This window comes from Pleurodeles waltl, chromosome 6 (assembly GCF_031143425.1).
Source record: "Pleurodeles waltl isolate 20211129_DDA chromosome 6, aPleWal1.hap1.20221129, whole genome shotgun sequence".
Lineage (NCBI taxonomy): Eukaryota > Metazoa > Chordata > Amphibia > Caudata > Salamandridae > Pleurodeles > Pleurodeles waltl.
The window spans coordinates 696,555,672-696,579,676 of record NC_090445.1 but is presented as its reverse complement, the minus strand read 5'-3'; the positions used below and the strand labels follow the sequence as shown (position 1 = coordinate 696,579,676).

Here is a 24,005-nt window from a genome sequence, read left to right as displayed (position 1 = left end):
TCCATAACTCTGAGTCAAAATAACTACATTGTTTGTCCAGGTTCAAACTTACCCTGGCTCCGAACTCCTCATTGTAGCTGAGCCAAACAAAACCCTCAAAATGCATCTGAGCTTTCCTTATAATATCTATGTACTCAAACAACGCAATGGCTCTGTCAGCATACTTTTCACAATAGATGCTAGCATAAATCAAGAACACTGACGTCCAGTTCACCATAGTAATGGGTACCCTGGGCCGCCGGGCCAGCCCGAATGTCCCTATGCAAATGCTTGAAAAGTTCTACATACTCCTGCTCCCATATTATGTCCTTTGCCTTGTCAAACACATGAGACCCGAGGGGCATGGCAAGGCCCATGTATGGCTGCCATTTCTTATGACCCCCCACCATCTTTGGTGTCCTGCACTGTCTCATCCATCCCCATTTCAGATGAATGTGAAAAAGAAGAACAACAGTTAGTATTGCACCCAACAAGACAGATGCAGGTTCTTGGTTGGTGCACAAGATGTCCCACGCCAGATGGATGATTTCAGTCTGGTTTGCGTCGCTGGATTCCACCAACAAGCCTTGGCACATGCAAAGCTCACGGTTAGCGGAAAATGGCCCTGCCCAGGACTAGGAGGGACCTGGTGGGCTTTACCCAGGAGGTGGAGACAGAGGGGGCTCTCAGCAACTCGGAAAACCCTCAGAAGACCAGGTAGCACACACAGGAGTCCCACAGCATGGGGATAAAGAAGGTGCAAAAGGAGGCCGATGCAGCACTACACAAATGGATTCCATGCCGCCAAGAACCATGCAGGAGGCTGTGCAAGAAGGAATGCTGGGGGCCGTTGCTGCACGGTGCATGAAGAAGTTCGTGGAAAGATGCCAACAAGTCTTGGCAACTGCAAAACACGTGGTGCACGGCGGTACGGTCTTGCGTGGGGAGGCAAGCTCTTATCTCCACCAACATTGGATAGTTGGATGCCAGGACCGGTGGGACCACTTCAGTCAACCACCCATGATGCTGGATCCACGAACTTTGTCAGGAGAAGGGACCCAAGCCACCGGTCGTCGCTGCAGAGGGGTACCTGCTGAAGCAGGGAAGTGACTCCTTCACTTCAAGGGAGATTCCTTTGTTCTCCAAGGTGCAGCCTGAAGACTGACTGTCCTCTGAGGATACACAACCTGGAAACAGTTGATGTTGTTGTCAGAAGCTGAAGATACAATGTTGCAGAAGTCATCTTTGCTTCTTTGTTGTAGTTTGTAGAGTTCCTGGAGGGTCCAGATGCAGGTTCTTCTGTAAGAAGGGGAAGTAAAGGATGCAGAGGATTCCAGCTGGAGTCTTGCAATCTGAATCTAAAGAACCACCCTAGAGAGAGACCCTAAATAGCCCAGAAAGGGGGATTGGTCAGCTACACAGGTAAGCACCTATCACGGGAGGCCTCTGAGGTCACCTGCTGGCACTGGCCACTCAGATGCTCCCAGAGTTACCTGCCACCTCGGAATCCAAGATGGCAAAACCCAGGGACCCTCAGGAGAAGCTCTGAGCACCACCCCTGGGGTGGTGGTGGACAGGGGAGTGGTCACTCTCCTTTTCTTTGTCCAGTTTCGCTCCAGAGCAGGGACGGGGGGTCCCTGAACCAGTGTAGACTGGATTATGCAAGGAGGGTACCATCTGTGCCCTTCAAAGCATTTCCAGAGGCTCTGGGAGACTACCCTTCCCATGCCTGTAATACCTATATCCAAAGGGAGAGGGTGTAACACCCCTCTCTCAAAGGAAATGCTTTGGCCTTCCTTCCTGGGCTCAAGCTGCTTGAGCAACAAGAGGGCAGAAACCTGTCTATGAGGTGGCAGCAGCAGGGACTGCCTGGAAAACCTCAGAAGACTGTAATGGCAGTACTGGGGGTCCTCCAAGGAGCCCCCAGAGTGCATGGAATAATTCAAGCAATGCTTGCAAAAGCCTTGGGGTGTGATTCCAGCGTGGTTGATACCAAACATGGCCATATTCGAAGTTACCATTCTGAAGCTGTACGTAGGTAGTGACCTATGTCCAGTGCACGTGTAAAATGGCTTCCCGCACTCACAAAGTCTGGGAAAATGGTCCTGGAGTTCATGGGAGCACCTCTGCTACTGCAAAGGTGCCCTCACACACAGGTACTCTGCACCCAGCCTTCAGAGCTGGAAGGCTTGCAAAATGGGTGACTTATAAGTGACCTGGCGCAGTGTAAATGGCAGTGAAAGGGTGCAGGCACCTTTTCACACAGGCTGCAATGGCAGTCCTGTAGAAGCTTTGGCATGGGCTTTCTATGTGTGGCAAAATAATTGCTGCAGCCCATAGTGATCCCCTGTAACCCCAATCCCATGGGTACCTAGGTACCATATACTAGGGACTTATAAGGGGGAACCAGTATGCCAATTGTGGGTGAAATACTGGGGTACCAGTACGCAGTGACAAAATTCAGAGGAGGGAGAGCATAATCACTAGGTCCTGGTTAGCAGGATCCCAGTAAACACAGTCAAACCCACCGACATCAGGCAGAAATTGGGGGTAACATGCCAAAAAGAGGGTACTTTCCTACACCCCCCCCCCCACCAAACGAGAGACAATAAGGCTAACCTTGCCAGGGTGAATGTTCATTGTCTAAGTGGAAATATCTGAAGAGTCCATCTGCATTGGAGTGGTTACTCCCAGTCTATGTTCCACTGTAAAGTCCATTCCCTGTAGGAAAATGCACCACCTCCACAATTTGGGGTTTTCACCTTTCATTTGTTTTAACCATAAGAGAGGTTTGTGGTCTGTTTCAACAGTGAAGTGAGTCCTAAATAGGTATGGTCTCAACTTCTTCAAGGCCCAGACCACAGCAAAGGCCTCCCTCTCTATGGCTGACCAACACTTTTCTCTTGGGGTCAGCCTTCTACTAACAACAGCAACAGGTTGATCATGGCACTCTAAATTTAGTTGTGATAGCACAGCCCCAACCCCTACCGTTGAAGCATCAGTTTGGACAATAAACCTCTTTGAGTAGTTTGGGCTTTTTAGGACAGGTGCAGTACACTTAGCTCCTCAAAAGCTTTCTGACAGCTAGCTGTCCACAATACCTTTTTAGGCATCTTTTTTGAGGTGAAGTCATTAAGAGGGGCAACAATGGAGCCATATTTCCTAATGAACCTCCTGTAATACCCAGTGAGACCAAGAAAGGCCCTGACCTGGGTCTGTGTTGTAGGGGGAGACGAGTCTAAAATAGTCTGGATCTTCCCCTGTAGTGGTTCAATTTGTTCTCTACCTACCAGGTGTCCCAGTTAAACCACCTTCCCCTGCCCTATCTGGCTCTTTGAAGCCTTGATAGTGAGTCCTGGCTTTTGCAGGACCTCCAAAACATTCCACCAGGTGGTTATCCCAGGTGCAGCTGAAGACAGCAATATCATCTAGATATGCTGCACTAAAAGCTTTCAACCCTTGCAGGACTGTGTTCACCAACCTTTGAAAAGTGGCAGGTGCATTCTTCAGACCAAAGGGCATCACAGTGAATTGATAGTGCCCTCCAATGGTTGAAAATGCAGTTTTGGGTTTAGAATCTCCTGATAATTTAATCTGCCAATACCCTGCAGTTAAATCAAAAGTGCTTTGATACTTGGCAGAAGCCAGTGTATCTATTAGGTCATCTGCCCTGGGTTTAGGGTTCTGTCTTGGTTACTTGGCTGAGTCCCCTATAGTCAACACAAAACCTCATCTCTCTTTTACCATCCTTACTGTGAGGTTTTGGGACAAGCACCACTGGGCTAGCCCATGGGCTTTCTGAAGGCTCAATCACTCCTAAGTCCATATTAGGGAGAAGAGTTCAGAAAACTGACTTAAGAGATTTACACAGTTGTCCTTCTGCTCAGCAGTAAGGCAATCTGCAAGTACTACCCCCTCCACTGAGCCAATGGTTGACATGGAGCACCCTAAGGGGACTCCTGGCAGTGCCCAGGTCTATCAAGTAGGTAACCTCACCCTTTTTCTCAACAATTAGATGGGGTCCACTCCATTTGTCCTGGAGTGTTCTTGGGGCCACAGGCTCCAATACCCACACCTTCTGTCCTGGATGGTACTGGGTCAGGACAGCCTTCTGGTCATGCCATTGCTTTTGCAGCTCCTGGCTGGCCTGAAGGCTTTTACTGGCCTTTTTCATGTACTCAGCCATTCTTGATCTTAGGCCAAGCACATAGTCCACAATGTCCTGTTTAGGAGCTTTTAAAGGTTGTTCCCAACCCTCCTTAACAAGTGCAAGGGGACCTCTCACAGGGTGCCCAAAGAGGAGATCAAAGGGGCTAAAGCCCACTCCTTTTTGGGTACCTCCCTGTAAGCAAAAAGGAGGCAAGGTAACAGGACATCCCATCTCCTTCTACGTTTTTCAGGGAGTCCCATTATCATACCTTTGAGAGTTTTATTACACCTCTCAACCAGACCATTTCATTGTGGATGATAAGGAGGTGTGAACTTGTATGTACCACCACACTCCTTCCACATGGCTTTGAGGTATGCAGACATAAAGTTACTACTTCTGTCTGATACCACTTCCTTAGGGAAGCCCACTCTGGAAAAGATTCCCAGGAGGGCCTTTGCCACTGCAGGAGCTGTAGTGGTCCTTAAGGGGATTGCTTCAGGATACCTAGTGGCATGGTCCACTACCACAAGGATAAACCTATTGCCTGAAGCTGTTGGAGGGTCAAGGGGGCCAACTATGTCAACCCCTACCCTTTCAAAGGGCACCTCAACCACAGGAAGTGAAATTAAGGGGGCCTTTGGTGTGCCACCAGTCTTGCCACTGGCTTGGCAGGTCACACAAGAACGACAAAACTCTTTGGTGTCCTCTGACATATGAGGCCAGTGAAACAGAGGAACTAGCCTGTCCCAAGTTTTACTGTGGCCCAAATGCCCAGCCAAAGGAAGGTCATGTGCCAAGGTAAGAAGAAACTCCCTGTACTGCAGAGGGATGACCAATCTCCTGGCAGCTCCAGGTTTAGGGTCCCTTGACTCAGTATACAGGAGGTTGTCTTCCCAATACACCTTATGGCTATCACTGACATCCCCATTCTGCTGTTTGAGATTCACAACAGCCATGGGGTGGCTAAGTGTGTTATTGTGAGCATCAGTCACTTGGTACTGCTGACCAAGTAGGTTTTGATCAGGGTGAACCAGTTTCTCTATAACCATAGTTACACTGGCTCCTGTGTCCCTGTAGGCCTCAACCTCAACACCATTAATTAGGGGTAGTTGCTTGTACTTACCCATATTAAGGGGACAAGCAACCACGGTGGCAAAGTCAATGCCACCATCAGAGACTAAAACAGCCTCTGTGGTCTCCCTAACAAGACCAACCCCAACTACACTACCAATGGTGAGCCCAGCTACACCCTTGGATTGGCCATTCGTAGAAGACTTCCCACCACCACTGCTATTACTAGGGGCACTAGAGGTTGCAGTTGGGGTTGTGGTAGTGGGAGCCTTGGTGTTTTTCTCTAACAGGATTGCTATCAAAAACACCGCTGCTGACACCATGGGGAACTAACCTCAACCTTTGCCTTTCCTTTTCCACATCCAGAGATTCCCTGTCTAAGGCCAGCTGCTGCTGTTTAAGCTTCAGCCTGGCCTCTTCCAACCTCAGCTTTCTGAGTTCCCTTTCTATTAGGTTATCCTCAGGGTGGGAGACTTGGGAATTGGCAGAGTGAGACCTGTCCCTAACTGACTGGACTACAGTAACCTGGCCTTTAGGAGTGAAAAGTGCCCTACTAGTGTGTGACCCTCTCCCACTACCAGTGTCACTAGATGGCCTGCTAGCTGACAGGTCCTTCGAAGAACCCTCCTCAGCATCCTCAGGGGACTCCTCTGAGTCTTGCAAGGTAACCCCCTCCTCTCCCTCCTGATCCTGGGATAGGCCAGACTGGTTCTGGTCACTTTCTAGGAGAAGGCTAAGGAGACGATCTTTTGTAGGATTCTTACCAATGGCTGAACCTCTTTCAATGCAGAGACCCCTCAAACTTTTAAAGCTTAGATTCCCATATGTTGCCTGGACAACTGTGGGAGTAAGTTCTACTGCAGACATGATAGAAAGGGTTTAGGACAGAGAGAAAAAAAAGTTTAGAAACTTTTAAAGAAAAGAGAAAAACTTTTTCAAACGTTTCAAAACCTTTTAAAACTTTTCTAAAACTTTTTAGAAAGTTTAAAGAAGGAAAGTTAAACTGTTTAGGTTAACCGTGTATATTCTGAAGTATTTGGTATATGTTTTTCCTATGAACAGCAGCAATGACAAAGTGGTAAAGTAGTTACAAGTACTTATCCCACCGCTGCACTACCAATGTAGGAGGCTGGCCTGGCTTTTAGTGGGTACCTTATGGTACTTACACCTTGTGCCAGGTCAAGTTATCCCTTATTAGTAGATTAGTAGTGTTCTATCAGCTTAGGCTGATAGAGGTAGCTATAGCAGAGCAGTTTAGGCTGAACTAGGAGACATGCAAAGCTCCTACTATACCACTTATATCATATAGCACTATATCATAAGAAACTCAATACTCAGAGTTACTAAAAATAAAGGTACTTTATTTTAGTGACAATATGCCAAAAGTATCTCAGAGGATATGCTCCCTTAGGAGGTAAGTAAAATACACAAAATATACACACAAACCAAATCAGGGAAGTAAACAGTTAGAAAAGTAGTGCAAACACTGTAGAACACAATAGAATGCAATAGGAGACAATAGGCCTAGGGGCAACACAAACCATATACTCCAAAAGTGGAATGCAAACCATGAATGGACCCCAGGCCTAGTGTAGTGTGTAGAGGGTCACTGGGAGTGTAAGAAAACACTAAGGGTGCCCAAGATACCCCACCCCAAGACCCTAAAAAGTAGGAGTAAAGTTACCCTACTACCCAGAAAGACAGTAAAGTTGAGATAGGGGATTCTGCAAAGGCAACAACTGACTGCAAAGCACTGAAGACAGATTCCTGGACCTGAGGACCTGCAAAGGAAGGGGACCAAGTCCAGGAGTCACGCAAGTTTCCAGGGGGGGCAGGAGCCCACTAAACCCCGATGAAGGTGCAAAAGGGCTGCCTCCGGGTGGAAGGGACCCCAGTTAATATAATCCAACTACTTATGTGCCTGCACAAGGACACTTATGCGCAAGTAAGATGGGGTAATCAAGGCGAGCTGACTGAAAAAATCCCTATTGTGATGGCCCCGCTCTTGTTCACATTATTTATTAATGAAGTGGTAGAGGTTCTGACATCTTGCCAGAATGATGCCCCTTGTTTGAATGCACAGAAAATTCCCATTCTTCTCTTTGCTGATGATTCACTTGTTATTTCTAAGACACCTATGGACCTACAAACTCTTATTTTGTAGAGATTATGGCTTGGAATTGAATTTTAATAAGACAAAACGATGGTGTTTAGTTCTGGCACCAGCAAGAATTGTACCATTAAATTGGATGGTGCTCCTTTGAGCAAGGTTAGCTTAATTGATTATATAGGAGTGAGGTTAACTAGCAAATTACTTTGGGAGGATCAGATTAGTAAAAGCGTGGGGCTCCTGCAACACAGAGCAGCATCTATCCTACGTTTTTATAAAAGCACGACCATAAAAGCTGTATCTCCAGCCATTAAGATCTATGTGGCCAAGGCGCAGGGAGCTGCTGCCTATGGTGCGGAGATATGGGGATCCTCGAATTGTAACAGATTAACTGTGGGAGAAAACATCTTTGCGAGGGCGCTGATTGTGGGCCCTCGCAGCACACCACTGATCCCAATGTTCCTTGATTTAGGGTTAAAACGAGTAGCTGATTTAATAGCTTTAAGACCTCTGTTATATTGGGTAAGGATTTGGACTGTCCCTGAATTGGAAATATACAAGTTCTCCTTACTCAATTTATTAAAGAGACCAAATGCTATTACTATTCCCTGGGTCAGGCATGTGTCCAACTGGTTTCTAACCTTGGGGTTGAGAGATTATTGGGAGATTCCCCCACAAATTAGAGAAATCCCACAAAACTGTTTTGAAATCTGCATACTGGGCTTTTGTTAGGAACAATTACATTTGTCGAAATTCTTATGGCTAACTAACTAACATTTTTATAGATTTTAAGTGGTATTCACAATAAGAACCCTATCTAGATATAATTCCTGATTTATTAGGGAAAGGTTTATATGCAAGATTTCGCTTTGGGACTCTGCCTTTGAAGTCATTAACATGTAGATGGGGGCCAATTGTTACTGCTTATACATGCCCAGCATGTGGTGGTGCCCCTGGAACAGTAGAGTACTTCATGTTTTTTTGCCCTGCCTATTCCTTTCACCGGTCAAAATGGATACATAAAATCTGTCGAGAGATGGGGTTGAGGAAATGTAACATAGCATTAGGGTTTTAAAAAGTTCCTGCTCTAATGTTTTAATTTTTGCAGTTAGTAAGTTTTTAGTCGCAGCGTGGCATAAACGTAATTGCTTTTTAAATGGGACCCTGTGACGATTGTTTGGTGGGGTTATATGAGTAGTATTTAAAAGTATTTATTAGTCACTGTTTTAATTAGGGGTTGTTTAGGATTTAAACCTGTATTTATTGGAAATGTAATGTGATGCTTTGATGGTTAATGACCAAATAAAGCTTTTGTGTGATAATGATGAAGGGGACAAGCAACAAGGGTGGCAAGGTCAATAACACCATCAGAGACTAAAACAGCATCAGTGGTTTCCCTAACTAACCCAACTCCCACTAAATTACCCAGTGTGAGCCCTGCTACACCCTTGGACTGGCTATTTGTAGTGTTGTTTTTCCCACCACCACTGCTTTTAGTGGGGGCACTAGTGGAAGCAGTGGGGGTTGTAGTGGTGAGAGCTTTGTTGTTTTTCTTTGGACAAGTACTGTCACCTGCCCAATGGCCTTTGTTTTTACACATATAACACCAAGGCTTTTTATTCTGTTGGTTAGAAGAGGATTTAGACCCCCCAAGGATTTTTGTGGGCCTGATGAAGACTTGTTTTTATCTTTGTCCCTACCTTTGTCATGTGACTTGCCATCCTTCTTCTTGTCCTTGTCAACCCCTGCATGAGCCTTCCTGCTCACCCTTCTTTTGACCCATTTGTCTGCCTTCTTTCCCAATTATTGGGGAGAGGTCAGATCTGAGTCTACCAAGTATTAGTGTAACCAATCAGACCCACAGTTATTCAAAATATGCTCTCTCAAAATTAGATTATATAAGCCCTAATAGTCAGACACTTTGCTGTCACGTAACCAACCTTCCAAAGCATTCCCAGAACAGTCCACAAAGTCTATCCAATCTTGTGAAGACTCTTTTCTGGTTTCTCAGAACTTAATTCTGTATTATTCAGTGGTTAAGTCAAATTCATCCAAGAGTGCAGTTTTAAGAATACCATAGTTCTCTGCATCTTCTTCTATGACAGTGAGAAGTCTATCCCTCCCCTAGTTAGAAAAGGACAACCATAGAATAGCAGCCCACTGCCCTTGAGCGACCCTCTGAACTTTACAGGCCCTCTCAAGTGCAGCAAACCACTTGTAGTTGTCCTCCCCACCTTGTATGGGGGAACACTTTTGTGCAGATTATTGGAGTCAAAGATGTTCTCTCTAACTCCATAACTCCTGAAACTGCTGTTTCCACCATGGGGAACTAACCCCAACCCCACCCTTTCCTTTTCCACAGCCAAGGCCTCCCTAACTAGGGCTAGCTGTTGCTGTTGCAGCCTCAGCTTGGCTTCCTCCAGTCTCAGTTTCCTGAGATCCCTATCAATGGAGTCATCACCTGGAGTGGAACCATGGGGCCCCTCAGAAACTGAGATCTTTCCCTAACTTTGCTAACTCTAGTGACCTGACCACTAGGTGCGACCTGGTGCAGTGTAAATGGCAGTGAAAGGGTGCATGCACCATTTCAGACACGCTGCAATGGCAGTCCTGTAGAAGCCTTTGCATTGGCTCCCTTTGGGTGGCAAAAGAAATGCTGCAGCCCATAAAGATCCCCTGGAACCCCAATGCCCTGGGTACCTAGGTACCATATACTAGGGACTTATAAGGGGGGACCAGTATGCCAATTTAGGGTGAAATACTGGGTTACCTGTATGCAATGACAAAATCTAGAGAATAGAGAGCATAATCACTGGGTTCCTGATTAGCAGGATCCAAGTGAACACAGTCAAACACACTGACATCAGGCTTCCACACAAGTACGTTTCATCACCTCACTTAGGGCCAGATGTAGGAAAAACCCAAATTGCGACTTGCAATTTGCGAGTCCGTGCGACTCGCAAATTGCAACTCGCAATTTGGTATGCAGAAAGGTGTCTCAGACACCTTCTGCAACTCACAATGGGGTCGCAAAGACCCACCTCATTAATATTATTGAGGTGGGTCGCATTTTGCAACCCCATTGCGAGTATGGGCACTCACGGGGATGGTGGCCTGCTGCTTAAAGGAAAACGAGCTGCACTTAGAAAAAAAAACGAAACCTTTTGTTTCAGTATTTTTAAGAGCAGGCAGTGGTCCATCAGGATCCCTTCCCGTTTGAGACTGGGTTACCATCCACTTCAAGTGGATGGTAACTGCGATTTCATTTGCGACCGCTTTTGCGGTCGCAAATGAAATTGAATAGCATTGCGAGTCGCAAATAGGAAGGGAACACCCCTACCTATTTGCGAGTCGGAAATGCATTTTGCGAGTAGAATCCGACTCGCAAAATGCATTTCTGCATAGCAAAGAGGCTTTTGCGCCTCGCAAACGGCGTTTTTTGCTGTTTGCGAGGCGCAAACACTTTGCTACATCTGGCCCTTAGAGGCCATCGCCCCTGGCAAGCTCACCTCATAGTCATCACACAATTCACATTCCTCCCGCTCATCATTTCCTTCATAATAATCCAGCTCCAACTCATCGTCACCTGCATTCATGTCATTCATAGTCTAACCTGACACCTCACCGCCCATCACAACAGGCACAGCCCTGTCTACCACTGTGGATGTTTCAACACAAGTGTTATGTAAACGAGGCAACAGTGTAGGGAGAGCAGCCGAGACCCCCATATGTCTTCAGACTAAAGTCCAGGGGCCATAGTGTACCCAATTGGTGACACCAACTGCCTCCCAGCCCCACCTGCTGGCAAGGTCTCTCTGTCAACAGTCCGGCTCGAGCCACATGATTTCTTGTGTCCTCGAGCCCCACTTGGCACTCATCAGGCATCAACAATCATCGCCCCCTGTCAATAAGGTTTCCGAGCATGACCCCAGTGTCCCCAAGATGTGCCAAACCCCTCACCTTTTTCACCTGATGTCCCTGCTCTGCTGCCACCTCTCTATCCCTGCACAAGCGTTGCCAGCGCTCCTCTGTTTCTTCTATGACCTTCCTTTGCTCTTTAATATGAGCTTCCATGTCAACCTCCTGTCATCTGGTAACACCCCCCAACCCTTCCTGCCTGTGTGAGATCTCAGTGGAACCAATGGAAGGGCCCAGGCCCGCTAGTCTCTCCAACCTTCCTGCATCCTCCACCTGCCTGAAATGTGCCCCACTGCCCCTGCCATCTCCTCACTAGTGCCATGGTTTTCCCCCCTTTTTTCTCTTTCCTGACAGGTTTTTCCCAGGCTCTTCCATTGACCCATTGCCCCGGGGCCTGCTTGGAAGTAAAATCCAATGCAGTAGGAGCCTGACTTCTCCCGGCCCCCCTGCAGCCTCCTTAAGTGCATATGCATTCTCCTGTTGACCACGTCTCCACGTGTTTTAAAAGCAGATCACTCTCCGATGAGGCCTGCCTGAGCAATGCAGGGAGACTTTGCCACCTCCTCGGTGTCCTCTTCAGGATCACCACAGGTGACGTGAATCTGCCTCACCCTGCCTCACTTACTTCATGCTTTGCTCTGCGGAGGGGAACAGGCTTCAGTAGTGGCTGCAATGTCACCAGATGCCGCACTTGTTGGGTGGCAGATCTCAACCCAGGCCTGGTCAAGGACACCAAGCCTGAAAGGTCAGCGCAACCTGCCACCCCCATGTGCGCCGAGCACTCCTGACTGTCTCCGCCTGTTTTGCTTTGCTCATATTGAGGCTGTAACATGATGGTCAGGAAAAAGCTGCCGCAACAAACACACTCCACCAAAACTTCCGCAAACTTGCACGCCACCCCGGTAGCGCAGTGAGGAGTCAGGAAGAAGCTGTTCCCACCTCTCCTGACTCCTTATATTGTATCTATACTTCCCGTCCCTGACCATGAACCCACCTATCCTTTCCAGCCTATTCTAATGTCACAAAGTTTTCAGGGGGAAGACTAGGCGGTGCCTTCTTACTTCCCCTTCTTACTTCCCTCTGGACCCTCCATACTGTCATGAAGAGCAATTGCAAGTTACGCGACATCCTTGTTTTGAAGGTCGTATGGGAATTAGGTGTGTCGTAATCTCCCCAGAGATCAAATAAAAGTTGCATGCATAATTGTTAAGTGTCATGTAGCTGACACAAACGGTTACTAGCATATCAAAATTAGCTTCTTTGGGTTTACCAATCTAACTATAAACACTGAACTGCTAGCACCGCTGTAAAGAAATGCGGCAAGATAGTTTAAGGTGCCTTGAAAAATCCATATTGTGATCCCTGGATTGGTCCCAAAGTAATAAAAGCTATCCATCAGCAAAGGAAGATCTGAAGGCTTGTCATTGGCATGATTCTAGCTCATTGAAGTGATTATATCGCTAAGTAAATAATACGCACTGCAGACTCCTACATACTATGATCAAGATGTACATAATTGTAAAACCCCTGGAAATAAATACCAATAATTGATTACTTTCAATGATGCCACAAACCCCATAGGTAAGTATCCAAAAGAAGACAAAATATGGTAGCACTGTTTCACAGAGTGATGTTAAGTATGAGGGACCATGTGAAGAGGAGGCAACATTTATTTCTGAACTGTAGCCCCTAAGTCTAAGAAGACGTGGAAAAAGATTTCCTGACACAGATGCTGCATGTGCTCTTGCTCAGGGACAGGCCAGGTCAGGTACCACACTGGGACACAGGGCATCAATAAGGTATCAACAAAAGAAGCACCATGATGTGGTCTCGAACTGGGAGAGGCCCATGGTATCCTAAGTCAGGCACATTTTGAAAACGTAAATTGCTCTGCAGGAGGTCATACCCTTCATAGCACTGGAGAGAGGGTAGTGAGAACAGTTTAAAAAAAAATCGAATATTAGACCGAATGCATGCGTGAATGAAAGCTCTTACAGACTTGATTGAAGCATGTCTTTAACACATGCTAAGATATGTAAATATCCTCCATTGTAAGCTTGACGTTTAAAAACAAAAGTACTTTGTGTTATGAAACCAGAGCTTGCATCCAATCATTGGCATTATGAACAGTTAGAAAATAAAGTGACTTGAGTCTTCTTCATACCCCTTTGTCATGACAGTTTATTTGAAAGACCAGGACACATCCTAAATAGACTGTCTGAACAGAGTGTGGGAAGAATGACCATTCAAACAGGAGAAAACGATGTATTCCTCACTTAACTGATGGATCTTCAGCCTAGCCTTCCACTGGAGAGTCAAGCTGAAAGAGAGAAAAGGGGAGTTTTGGTTAGCTGAGAGAACCATAACTCGTGTTCTGGCCATGCAACCTTAATTGGCACCCCAAACGGGATGCTTATTTTCTCACCCATCATGTAACGTATGACAACTCAAATGATCGTTAATATTATCACTGGTACCAATATACAGTATCTAATCATTGACATTATCACTTACATCACTGTGGGTATTGAACATTATTTGGTTTGGAAATATGTTGTTACATACTGATGTTTTGTTTATAAGTCCTCTTATTTTTATTTTTTATTTTTTATTTTTTTATTTAGAACACACAGCGGGTTACATGTTTGCAACATAAAAGAAGAGAAACAAAAATAAAATAAAAAAAGTCGTAAGTACATCAATGATGTCATAAAGGGGAAACATGCATTCTATTCTAAATCAATAGTCATAGTTTCTGCTTTTAAAGATCTCATATAAGATTACTTATTTAATTAACATATTCTCGAGGCCCCAAGAGCCATGCAGAAAAGGGTGCCCAAACTCTAGTGAGTCTTTTACCGGCCGCTGCTCCTTTTAGTTCATACAGACTATTCTCCAAGTGATACATAGATAAAAGTCGTGAAAACCATTGATTAAATCGTGGGGGATCTACATCACGCCACAGAGATGCTATGCAACTGCGAAATACCGACATTGCTATGAACAGGAAATATCTATCTCGACTATTACAGACTGAATGATCAACTCCCAGCAAAACCATTTGAGGTGTCAGATAGATAGTCTGTTTCAAGATTTTCTTCAATATTACGGATATCCCGGTAATCAGACTTTCCAGTTTTACACATTGAAAAAACATATGACAGAGATCTGCATTCGGGCAACCACATCGTGGACACATGATTCCCATTGTTTTACCCCAGCTCGCAATCTTAGCAGGTGTATAATATAAATTATACAATACCATAAAATGTTGAGCTTGCGGGCTCGCAGACAATAAAACAGTCCGTGCCATTTCCATAGATTCACAAACCTCTATCTCTTTAGCTACAACCCGTCCTTCCCATTTTTTAACAAGTAAAACCCGGTAGTCCAATATAGTATTTAAAAGCAACGGATACAGGTTTTTAATGCCGCAGCTAGTGGGGTGTCGTGAAACTTCCATTAGTTTAATCTTGTCTATGTGCCAACCTTGGGTCATACTAGTTAGTAGAAAAGCTCTAATCTGTAAGAATTTAAAAAAGTCAGTTTTTTCCAGCGCAAATTCCACACTCAATTCCTCAAATGAGTTGAAGTGGCTGCCAGAATGAAAAAGGTCCCGGACTTTATGAATACCCCGGTTACTCCACCTCAAACAATAGTGGTCTTTAAATATCGCCGGAAACGTGGGAGTAGTCCACAAGGGAGTGTAGTAGCAGATTCGTCCTATACCTATCTTGCGCTTAACCTGGGTCCACGCCTTAAATGCAGCATAGATTACCTTAAATTTAATCTTTTTGTAGTAGCTGGGTTCCAGAATCCGCAGAAAGACTGCATCTGCTTCTTTGCCCAAAATCAGGGTATATATTGAAGGGAGAGTATCTTGCCCGGATCTATCTGTGACATAAAGTGTCTGTGCATACTGAAGCACTGCTGCCAGATAATAAAGTTTAAAGTTGGGAAGTGCCCACCCCCCTTTCTCTCTAGGAAGAGTCATATAGTGGAAAGCCCGGCGCGGCTTTGTATAGGACCAAATGAAACTATTAACCAATCCCTCTATTAGTTTGAACCAGTCTTGCCCAATCTCTAGGGGGATTGTTCTAAAGAGATAGAGTATTTTGGGTAGAAAGACCATTTTTATCAAGTTGCAAAGTCCCATAAGTGACAAATGTAGATTGTTAATGCGAGCAAGATCTTTCCTAGTCTTTGTTAAAATCGGGCCCATGTTTATTTTCACAACTTCGTCAAGGTTTACTGTGAGTTTAACACCTAAATATTGTACCTGTGTGAGCGCCCGCTCATCCTTAAAATCTATTGAGTCGTTCACCAACATTTGGCATTTACTTTTGTTCAGCAAATAGCCAGATCTTTTCCCAAACTGCAGGGCTTCCTGCTCTATTTCCAATATAGCAGTCCTGGGGTCCGTGGTCACCACCGCAATGTCATCTGCATATGCTAAATCTTAGTACACCCTCCTTTCAATGAGACTGGAATGATCCGATCATTCCTGATCATTCTCCTGATCAAGGGGTCAATATATAGCGCAAAAAGCAGTGGTGAACACGGGCACCCTTGTCACGTACCTCTCTGGATACTGATTGAGGTCGACTTTAGCCCGGCAACTTGTATCGTAGACGTTGGTTTGTGGTAAAGCTGTTGAATTGCTTTAACAAACCCGGGACCAATGTTATTTTTACGCAAGACAGACCATAAAAAGGGCCAGTGAACCCGATCGAAAGCTTTTTCTGCATCTAGCAAGATTACTGCCATGGGAAGCTTGGCTGTTGCACTAACATCAAGTAGCGTGATGACTCGTCTTATATGGTCTGCCGTGCTCTTCCCCGGGATGAAGCCATGCTGCCATGGAGATACTAAACCTGAGATTACCAAACTCAGGCGACTGGCAAGTATTTTAGCATAAATTTTGGCATCGCTGTTAATTAGAGAAATTGGGCGATATGAACCAGGCTGCGTGGGTTCCTTGTCCTTTTTCAAAAAGACTACTATCTTAGCCTCCCCCCAGGAAGCCGGTTGAGGAGCCCCTGCTTGAACTTCAATAAATAAATTAAGCAACTGTTTACATATCTCCACAAAAAAAACTTTGTAGAATTCCAGTGGAATTAAATCCCCCCCTGCCACCTTCCCGCTAGCCAAGGCGCGAGTTGCTATCTCCAATTCTTCCAATGTCATAGGTACTTCTAAAGCTGCCTTATCTTCCTCTCTTAACTGATCTGATATCTCATTGCCTGTAGCATTGATCCCTTCCTCTTCTTGGGGCTGTTCTTCCTGGGTATATAATTTTTGATAGAATCATCTAAAAACTTCTATAATCTCTGGACCATTGTGTACCATCCACCCCTCTTCATTCACTAAACTTTTAATGTTCCCAAATACCTGCTTTTGTCTTATTCTTAAGGCCAGCTGTTGGCCCACTTTCCCGCTATACTCATAGCATTTCTGGCGATATGCAAAAAAATTTGCAGCAGCCTTATCCATAAAAATCTTAGTGGCTTCTGCCTTAATGATATTCCCCTCACACAGAATGTCTGCGATCTATGCTCCGCTGCGGATCACTTCCTCTAGTCGCTGCTCTGCTTTAACCAGCTTTGTCTGAACTAATTTTAACTGATCCATGCGTATTTTCTCCTTTCTTAACCCATAGCTCAGGGTTTCTCCTCTGACAGCAGCTTTGAATGTATCCCAAACTGTCTGGCAAGAAGCAGAGTCCTGATTTATCTTAAAGAATTCTGGGATCCATTCCTTCATTTTTTGGATATACCCTGGATCGGCTAATAGTGCCCTATCAAATGTCCAAGATCTATGCTGCGGGCCCCTTCTCCCAATCTCTAAAGCCAAAACCAGTGAGTTATGGTCTGATATGATTCTAGGAAGTCTGTTGATCCTTATTTGGTTTTGTAGAAAGGCTGTCACAAAAAAGTAATCTAACCTGACTAATTTCTTATGCGGGGCAGAGAAAATGGTGAACCCTGAGTCCTGCGGGCAAAACAGCTGCCAGACGTCGATCAAGCCATGATTAATGGCCAATGATTGAAGTGCCCTAAAAACTTTATTCTTTCTACCCAGGTAGAGTGTTTGTTCCTGAATGGGTTCTTTATTATCTAAATGTATATTGAAATCTCCACACATTATGATAGGTGTTGCCCAGGTCGCAAGTTCTAAATTAAGCCAATCCAGTATCTCTGGATCATCTGTGTTGGATCCATAAATAGAACATAGAGTGAACCTTAGCCCCTTAGCCGAACATTCCAACAGAACCAGCCTGCCGAGTTTATCAGCGAATTGTTTATGTATAACCAAAGTACTGATCCGAGTTAATATCGCGACCCCTCTAGTGGTTGTATATTGTCGTGTGAAAACCGCTAGCTTCCAACCATAAAATTCCATTAGTTGCTTTTGTGTAACTGGGATATGTGTTTCCTGCATACAAATAATATCGACATTCCATGACTTGAAAACCTCTCCTACAAGCTGCCGTTTTTTGTTATTATTGAGCCCACAAACATTCACTGTGGCAATACGTATTTCACTTAACTGTCCTATTTTCATGGATGTTGGTCCTTCTGGCTCCCCTGTATGCCCCATTCAAATTTGCTGCTTTCACACCCTGTCCCTTTTTCCACTGATGAGAGCTATCCCCACTCCCCCTGCTGTGTGTCCCATTATCCTTTTTGTCCCTGTGACCCCCCCACCCTCCTTTAACCCGCCCCCAACCCTCACCCCTACAAATGGAATCGCCAGGCTCCTGAGCCTGTAAGATGGTATTTGCCAGTCCCGCTCCCGTTAGCCCACCCATACGTAGAAAAACCTTCACTCATCTATTACCAATCCTTACCCGCGGCCCCTCTTCTTCACCCTCCCGATCGAAACCCTTGACCAATAAACAATTCAATGAGAAAAAAAAAAAGGGCCAAAAAGAGATACATGAAAGAAAAAAAAATGGGAGAGTAGAGAGCGAAGTGCGGGGGGAGTTTACCTACCCCCAATCAGTATCACATACATTTACATACATTTACATATAAACGGCTATTTACGGCAAACCTTCCCCCCCCTTCTCCCGTACCCCCTGCACTTGACCAGTTTTCAGTTGCTGTACATGTTCCCCTGCTTTAATTTCTGAGAGAAAAAATCTTATAGTTGTTTTATAGACAACTTTTAGACGTGCAGGGCATAACAAGTAGGCTTCCGCCCCCAACTCTTGGAATTGAGCAATCATCTGCCTGAGTCGCCACCGTCTCTCTACAGTGGCATGTGCAAAGTCTGGCCTACTAAAGAATGATACACCTTCCACCGTCACCTTTGAATTGGGGCAAGCTTGTTCAAACACAGCCTGTCTCAATAAAAAATTACCAAAATACACTATAATAGCCCGTGGATAGCTCTGGTCTCTACCGGCAGAGGTCAAGGCTTGTTTTTTCCTCATTAACGGAAAACGGTGTGCTCTCTGAATCTCCTTTTCCCAATCCCACCCAATCAGGTCTGGGAATGCTTTCTTAAAAAGTAAAGCTATGTAGGCCCTAGTGTCCTGCCCCTCAAGGTCCTCTGCTATACCCAAAATCCTCAAGTTATTCCGCCGCTGGCGGTTTTCCTCATCTTCCAGTTTCCATTGAATATCCGAGATCTGCTGTCCTTGTGTCATCGTCTGTGCTGTTGCTGCTTTAACTTCGATTTCCAGCTCCTCAGTTCGAGTCTCCATGGTGGCGATGCGTGCACCAATATCCTGGCAAGATTTGCCCACTTTTTTAATGGATAATTGTAACTGTCTGTTTGCTGCTTTCATTTTCCTGCTCTCCCTCTGTGCCTGTTCATGATTCTGAACCAGTGTCCTGTAGATAAGATCCAACGAGAGAGGCTCTGCAGGGCCACCCATGGAAGGGTGTACTAGAGTACTGCAGGCCAAATCACTTTTCGAAAAGGCCTGTTGGGTGGCCGTATAGTCCCACTGCATTTCACCATCCTCCTCTTGAGGCTTAAGCGGGTCTCTCCTAAGCTTGGCCCCTGAACTACTCCTAACATCAGTTTGCTCGACTGATTTTCTTCTACATGTTGAGTAATTGGATACCCAGATACTTGCTGCAGAGCTACTCTCAATATCTGAGTCTGTTAAAGGGATTTCTTCGTCTAAGTCTGAGTCTCTAGACTGATCGGAGAGAGAAAAAAAGTTTTCTGCTGTATCTAATGGCCCCTGATCAATGTTTACTGGTTTCGCCTCTTTCCCCCTCTGGACTGGAGCTGGGGGGGTAGTCTCATATGTCGTTGGGGACTTGGCCATACCCTCAGCTTGTTGCGAGTTTAACTTGCAGCTTAACGTACAAGGTTGTTTTTCACATTTCTCTGGATTCGATTCCTGAGGCCCCTGATTTAAATTTGAGTTCCTGCTCAGATAATTTCTCACACCACATTGGGGGGGGGGGCACCACCTCCCCGCTCTTTCCTGGACTTGTACTATCAGTCTCTCAACTGGGTAGCTCCCTCCCCCCTGCATTGCATATAGGAGTGAATACTTCAAGAAATGTAGATGCAACAGGTACCTGCTCATCATTGACTCCTGGCACGTTAGATTGCGAATCACATACTGCCTTTTCCGTGGAACTTTGCTTAAGCCGCATCGCGCTAGTAAACATTGTTGGAACAGAGTACCTGGTGTCTTTTTCCATGTCGGTTGTTCTATGCAGGGCCCCTTTCACTTGAGGATTGCTGTGCTCCTTCAATCCGGGAGCCGGTAGTTTTTTGTCCTTTCTGGTTCCTCCTGGATCTTGGTTCCGCCGTGCCCGCAAGGAGCGAGGGGTCCTGCTTAACCTCGGCGCCATCAGGGCATCCCACACACCCCACAAGCCAGCCAATGTTGGCAAGAAACGGTGGGGGTCGCGCTCGGTCGAGAGGAACAGGAGCGCGGGTCTAGGGTGAGCGCCGCGCTCGCATCTTCTTGCGGGGCCCTCTGGTGCTTGCCGACGCGGCCCGATCCTAGCAGGGGCCGCCAGAAAGCCGTGAAGCGCCCGCAGCGGTCCGTGCTGCAGGTGCACAGCGTCCGCGGCATCCGCGGCTTTCGCGGGTGAATGGGAGCCGCGTGTGATCTGGAGATGGGCTAGAGCGGTAGTGGCGATCAGCCGGGAAATCCGGCCGCCATCTTGGATTCAGCACCTTAAGTCCTCTTATTTATTGGTGTAAATGTTGTGATGTCATGAGCATTGGTGACTCACATCGGGCATTTCACAATGGGGGCTTACCCAAGCCAGTGTCACAGAGCAGGCATCAGAACCCACCTGACGCAGTCTCCCAACAACTATATATAAGGACAGCTGGACCAAAATATTGAGAAGAGCATTAGCATATATTTGTAAAACCACAATTGTTTCCCCAAAAAATTCATGTTAAAATTCATGCAGTGCATGTGTTCATCATAATTTATTTACAACTATAAGGGACACCCACCACACACAGCAATACAATACTTTATTTTATATTTATATTATAAAGCAATTGTTTTCTAGGCACGTGAATATGAGCAGAACATTATCAACGTAGTTCTGAGTGCAGTGAAAAGTACAGCATATACAATAAAGATGCAGTCACTAAACAAACACATTTTGACCCCAAAGCACAAGTGAAATAAGTGGCAAAAGGTTATTTTGACAAAGGGTCTAAACTGTACATGAACACTGAGTCCAAACTCTTATTGGTGCAACTTATTATTAGATATGGAAGTTATGACCCAAGTAAGAAAATCAGGGGTTCATCATCAGGATGAAATACAATGATATATGCATCTGAGAGAGCTAAAATACAAAACCAAATACAGGAAATTAGATAAAAGTGAAAAATAGTGGCGAACTCACAGCCACCAAGAGCAATTTCCACAACGGGATGAGGGTAGTCGTCACCTGGATGAAGGTCAGTTGCATCAAGCTTAACTCAGTTAAGGCCGAAGTCCTCATCCTGGGCCCCTCCATCTCCTGGTGCCCAGCAGCACTCGGAAGTCAGAACCCCACACCCACGGATCATGCACAAAACCTCAGCATCATCCTGGACTCCTTGCTCTTAATGAACTGCCAAATCAACCTGCTTTATCCTCCTGCTTCCACACTCCCCTCCAGGCTTCATAAGATCTTCAAGTGGATCCCCACCGAATCCAGGAAAGCGGTCACCCATGAGCTCGTCAGCAACAGATTCAACTACAGCTACGCACTCCACACGGCACCACCCAGAAACTCCTAAAGAAACTGCAGAACATCCAGAACACCTCTGCCAGACTCATCCTGAACATCCAATGCCCAATTTCATAGGCCACTTGAGAGAACTTCACTGGCTACCCATCAACAAAAGAATTACCTTTAAGCTCCTCATGCATGGCCACAAAGCCCTCCACAACGCTCTCCTTCAACACTCCCACCAGACATCTCCGCTCCGCCCAACTGGCCCTGTCCACCATCCCATGGATCCGCAAGACCATGGCTGGAGGAAGATCCTTCTCGTACCTTGCTTCAAAGACCTAGAACTCCCTGCCTTTGCACCTCAGGCAATCATCATTACTGCTGCATTTCAGGAAGGACCTCAAGACCTGGCTCTTCAACTAAACCGCAGATCCACCCCCCCTTTCAGCACCTTGAGACTCTTACGGGTTAAATGACACTAGTGGATTGCAGTACCTATGGTGGCACCCCCTACAGTGATAGTGTAAACAGGTGTAGGAAAGTACCATCTTTCTTGGCATGTTACCCCCATTTTTACCTGTATGTTAGTATGTTTTTGCCTGTCTCACTGGGATCCTGCTGATCAGGACTCTAGTGCTCATAGTTTGTGGCCTAATGTGTGTGTTGTCAGTAGTGCTTGACTGTGTCACTTAGGCTCTGCTAACCAGAAACTCAGTGCTTATGCTGCCTTTGCTTTTAAATTTGTCACTATTGGCTAGTGACTTCATTTACCAATTTCATTTGGCACACCCTCTTTATACGTCCCTAGTATATGGTACCTAGGTACCCAGGGCACTGGGGTTCCAGGAGATCCTTATGGGCTACAGCATTTCTTTTGCCACCCATAAGGAGCTCAGGCAAACTCTTTCACAGGACTGCCATTGCAGCCTGCGTGAAATGGTGCACCACTATTTCACAGCCATTTTTCACTGTACTTAAGTAACTTATAAATCACCTATATGTCTAACCTTCATTTAATGAAGGCTAGGTGCAAAGTTACTAAGTGTGAGGGCACCCTTACACTAACAAAGGTGCCGCCATGCAGTCCAGGGCCAATTCCCCATACTTTGTGAGTGCCGGGATGCCATTACACGCGTGCACTACATATAGGTCAATACCTACATGTAGCTTCACAATGGTAACCCCGAAAATGGCCATGTAAGGTGTCTGAGGTCATGGAATTGTCCCCCATTCCAAATCTGGTATTGGGAAGCCAATTCCATGTACCCTGGGGGCTCCACCATGGACCCCCAGTACTGCCAAACCAGCTCTCTGAGGCTTGCACTGCAGCTACAGCTGCTGCCACCTCACAGAGAAGGTTCTGCCCTCCTGTGGTTTGAGTAGCTCGGTCCCAGGAAGGCAGAACAAAGCATTTCCTTTGGGAGGAGAGTGTTACACCCTCTCCATTTGGAAATAGGTGTTGCAGGCTGGTAAGGGGTAGCCTCCCTCAGCCTCTGGAATTGCTTTGAAGGGCACAGATGGTGACCCCCTTGCATAAGCCAGCCTACACTGGTTCAGGGTCCCCCAGTCCCTGCTCTGGCATGAAACTGGACAAAGGAAAGGGGGGTGACCACTCCCCTGTCCATTACCACCCCATGGGTGGTGTCCAGAGCTCCACCAGTGTGTCCCATCCTTCAGCCATCTTATTTTCCAAGGTGTGGGGACACTCTGGAGGCCTCTGAGTGGCCAGTGCCAGCAGGTGATGTCAGAGACCCCTCCTGATAGGTCCATACTTGAGAAGGTAGCCAATCCCCCTCTCAGGACTATTTAGGATCTCTCCTGTGGGTTTCTCTTCAGATTCTGCTTGCAAATTTCCATCAGGAAACCTCTGCAACTACTACTTTATCCTCTGACCTCGGATCGACCGCAGACTGCTCCAGGAACCATTGTAACAGCAACAAAGTATCCAGAAGGGCTACTTTTCCTCTGCAACTTCAGCCCCAGCCAGCAACTGCAACAGTTTCCATGGTGTGCACGTTCTGGGGACTCCCTGTTTTCACCCTGCACCAGAAGGACTGACTAAATCTCCAGTGGAGTGATGGAGTCACTTCCCTGCTCTTGCAGGCACCTTCTAAGTCAACAACCTGTTCTCTTGGACTCTTCTCCTAACGACGAGCGTGCTCCTTGGAACACAGGTGGTAAACCCCTTCGACACAGACTGTCCTAAGGTTCTGCTGTCCAAATTTGGAGGAGGTAAGAGCTTGCCTTCCCTGACTGCGACAGTACCCCTGTGCACCATGTCATCTTCACCTCCTGAGGCCTCTGTGCACTATTTGCAAGAATCCTTTGTACACAGCCTGGCCCAGGTCCCCAGCACTCTATCTTGTGATGCTTAACTCGCTGAGTTGTCCTCCGGCGGCGTGGGACCTTCTTTTGGGGTGTTGCACCAAAAGCAATTTGCACCTTCTTTGTCCCCATGTCCTGGGACCTCCATGGGTGCTGCCTGGTCATCCGTGGGTTCCCTCCAGTGCTGGGAGCCCCCTCTGCCTCCTCAGACTGAGTAGAGGCCCCCAGGTCCGTCCTGGACCCAGGCAGCGCCACTTAGACGCAAAATGCGACTTTGCTTAGACCA

General features: G+C 46.3%; 1 protein-coding gene across 1 annotated transcript in view; it reads left to right on the top strand.

Annotated features, from left to right (window-relative positions):
• The window catches only part of LOC138301684 (deleted in malignant brain tumors 1 protein-like), a 630,543-nt gene that overhangs the window by 434,899 nt on the left and 171,639 nt on the right, over positions 1 to 24,005 (top strand). Inside the window, exon 9 of the mRNA XM_069242199.1 lies at positions 10,716 to 10,744. Coding sequence (XP_069098300.1) covers positions 10,716 to 10,744 — 29 coding nt within the window. The remainder of the gene's footprint in view (positions 1 to 10,715; positions 10,745 to 24,005) is intronic.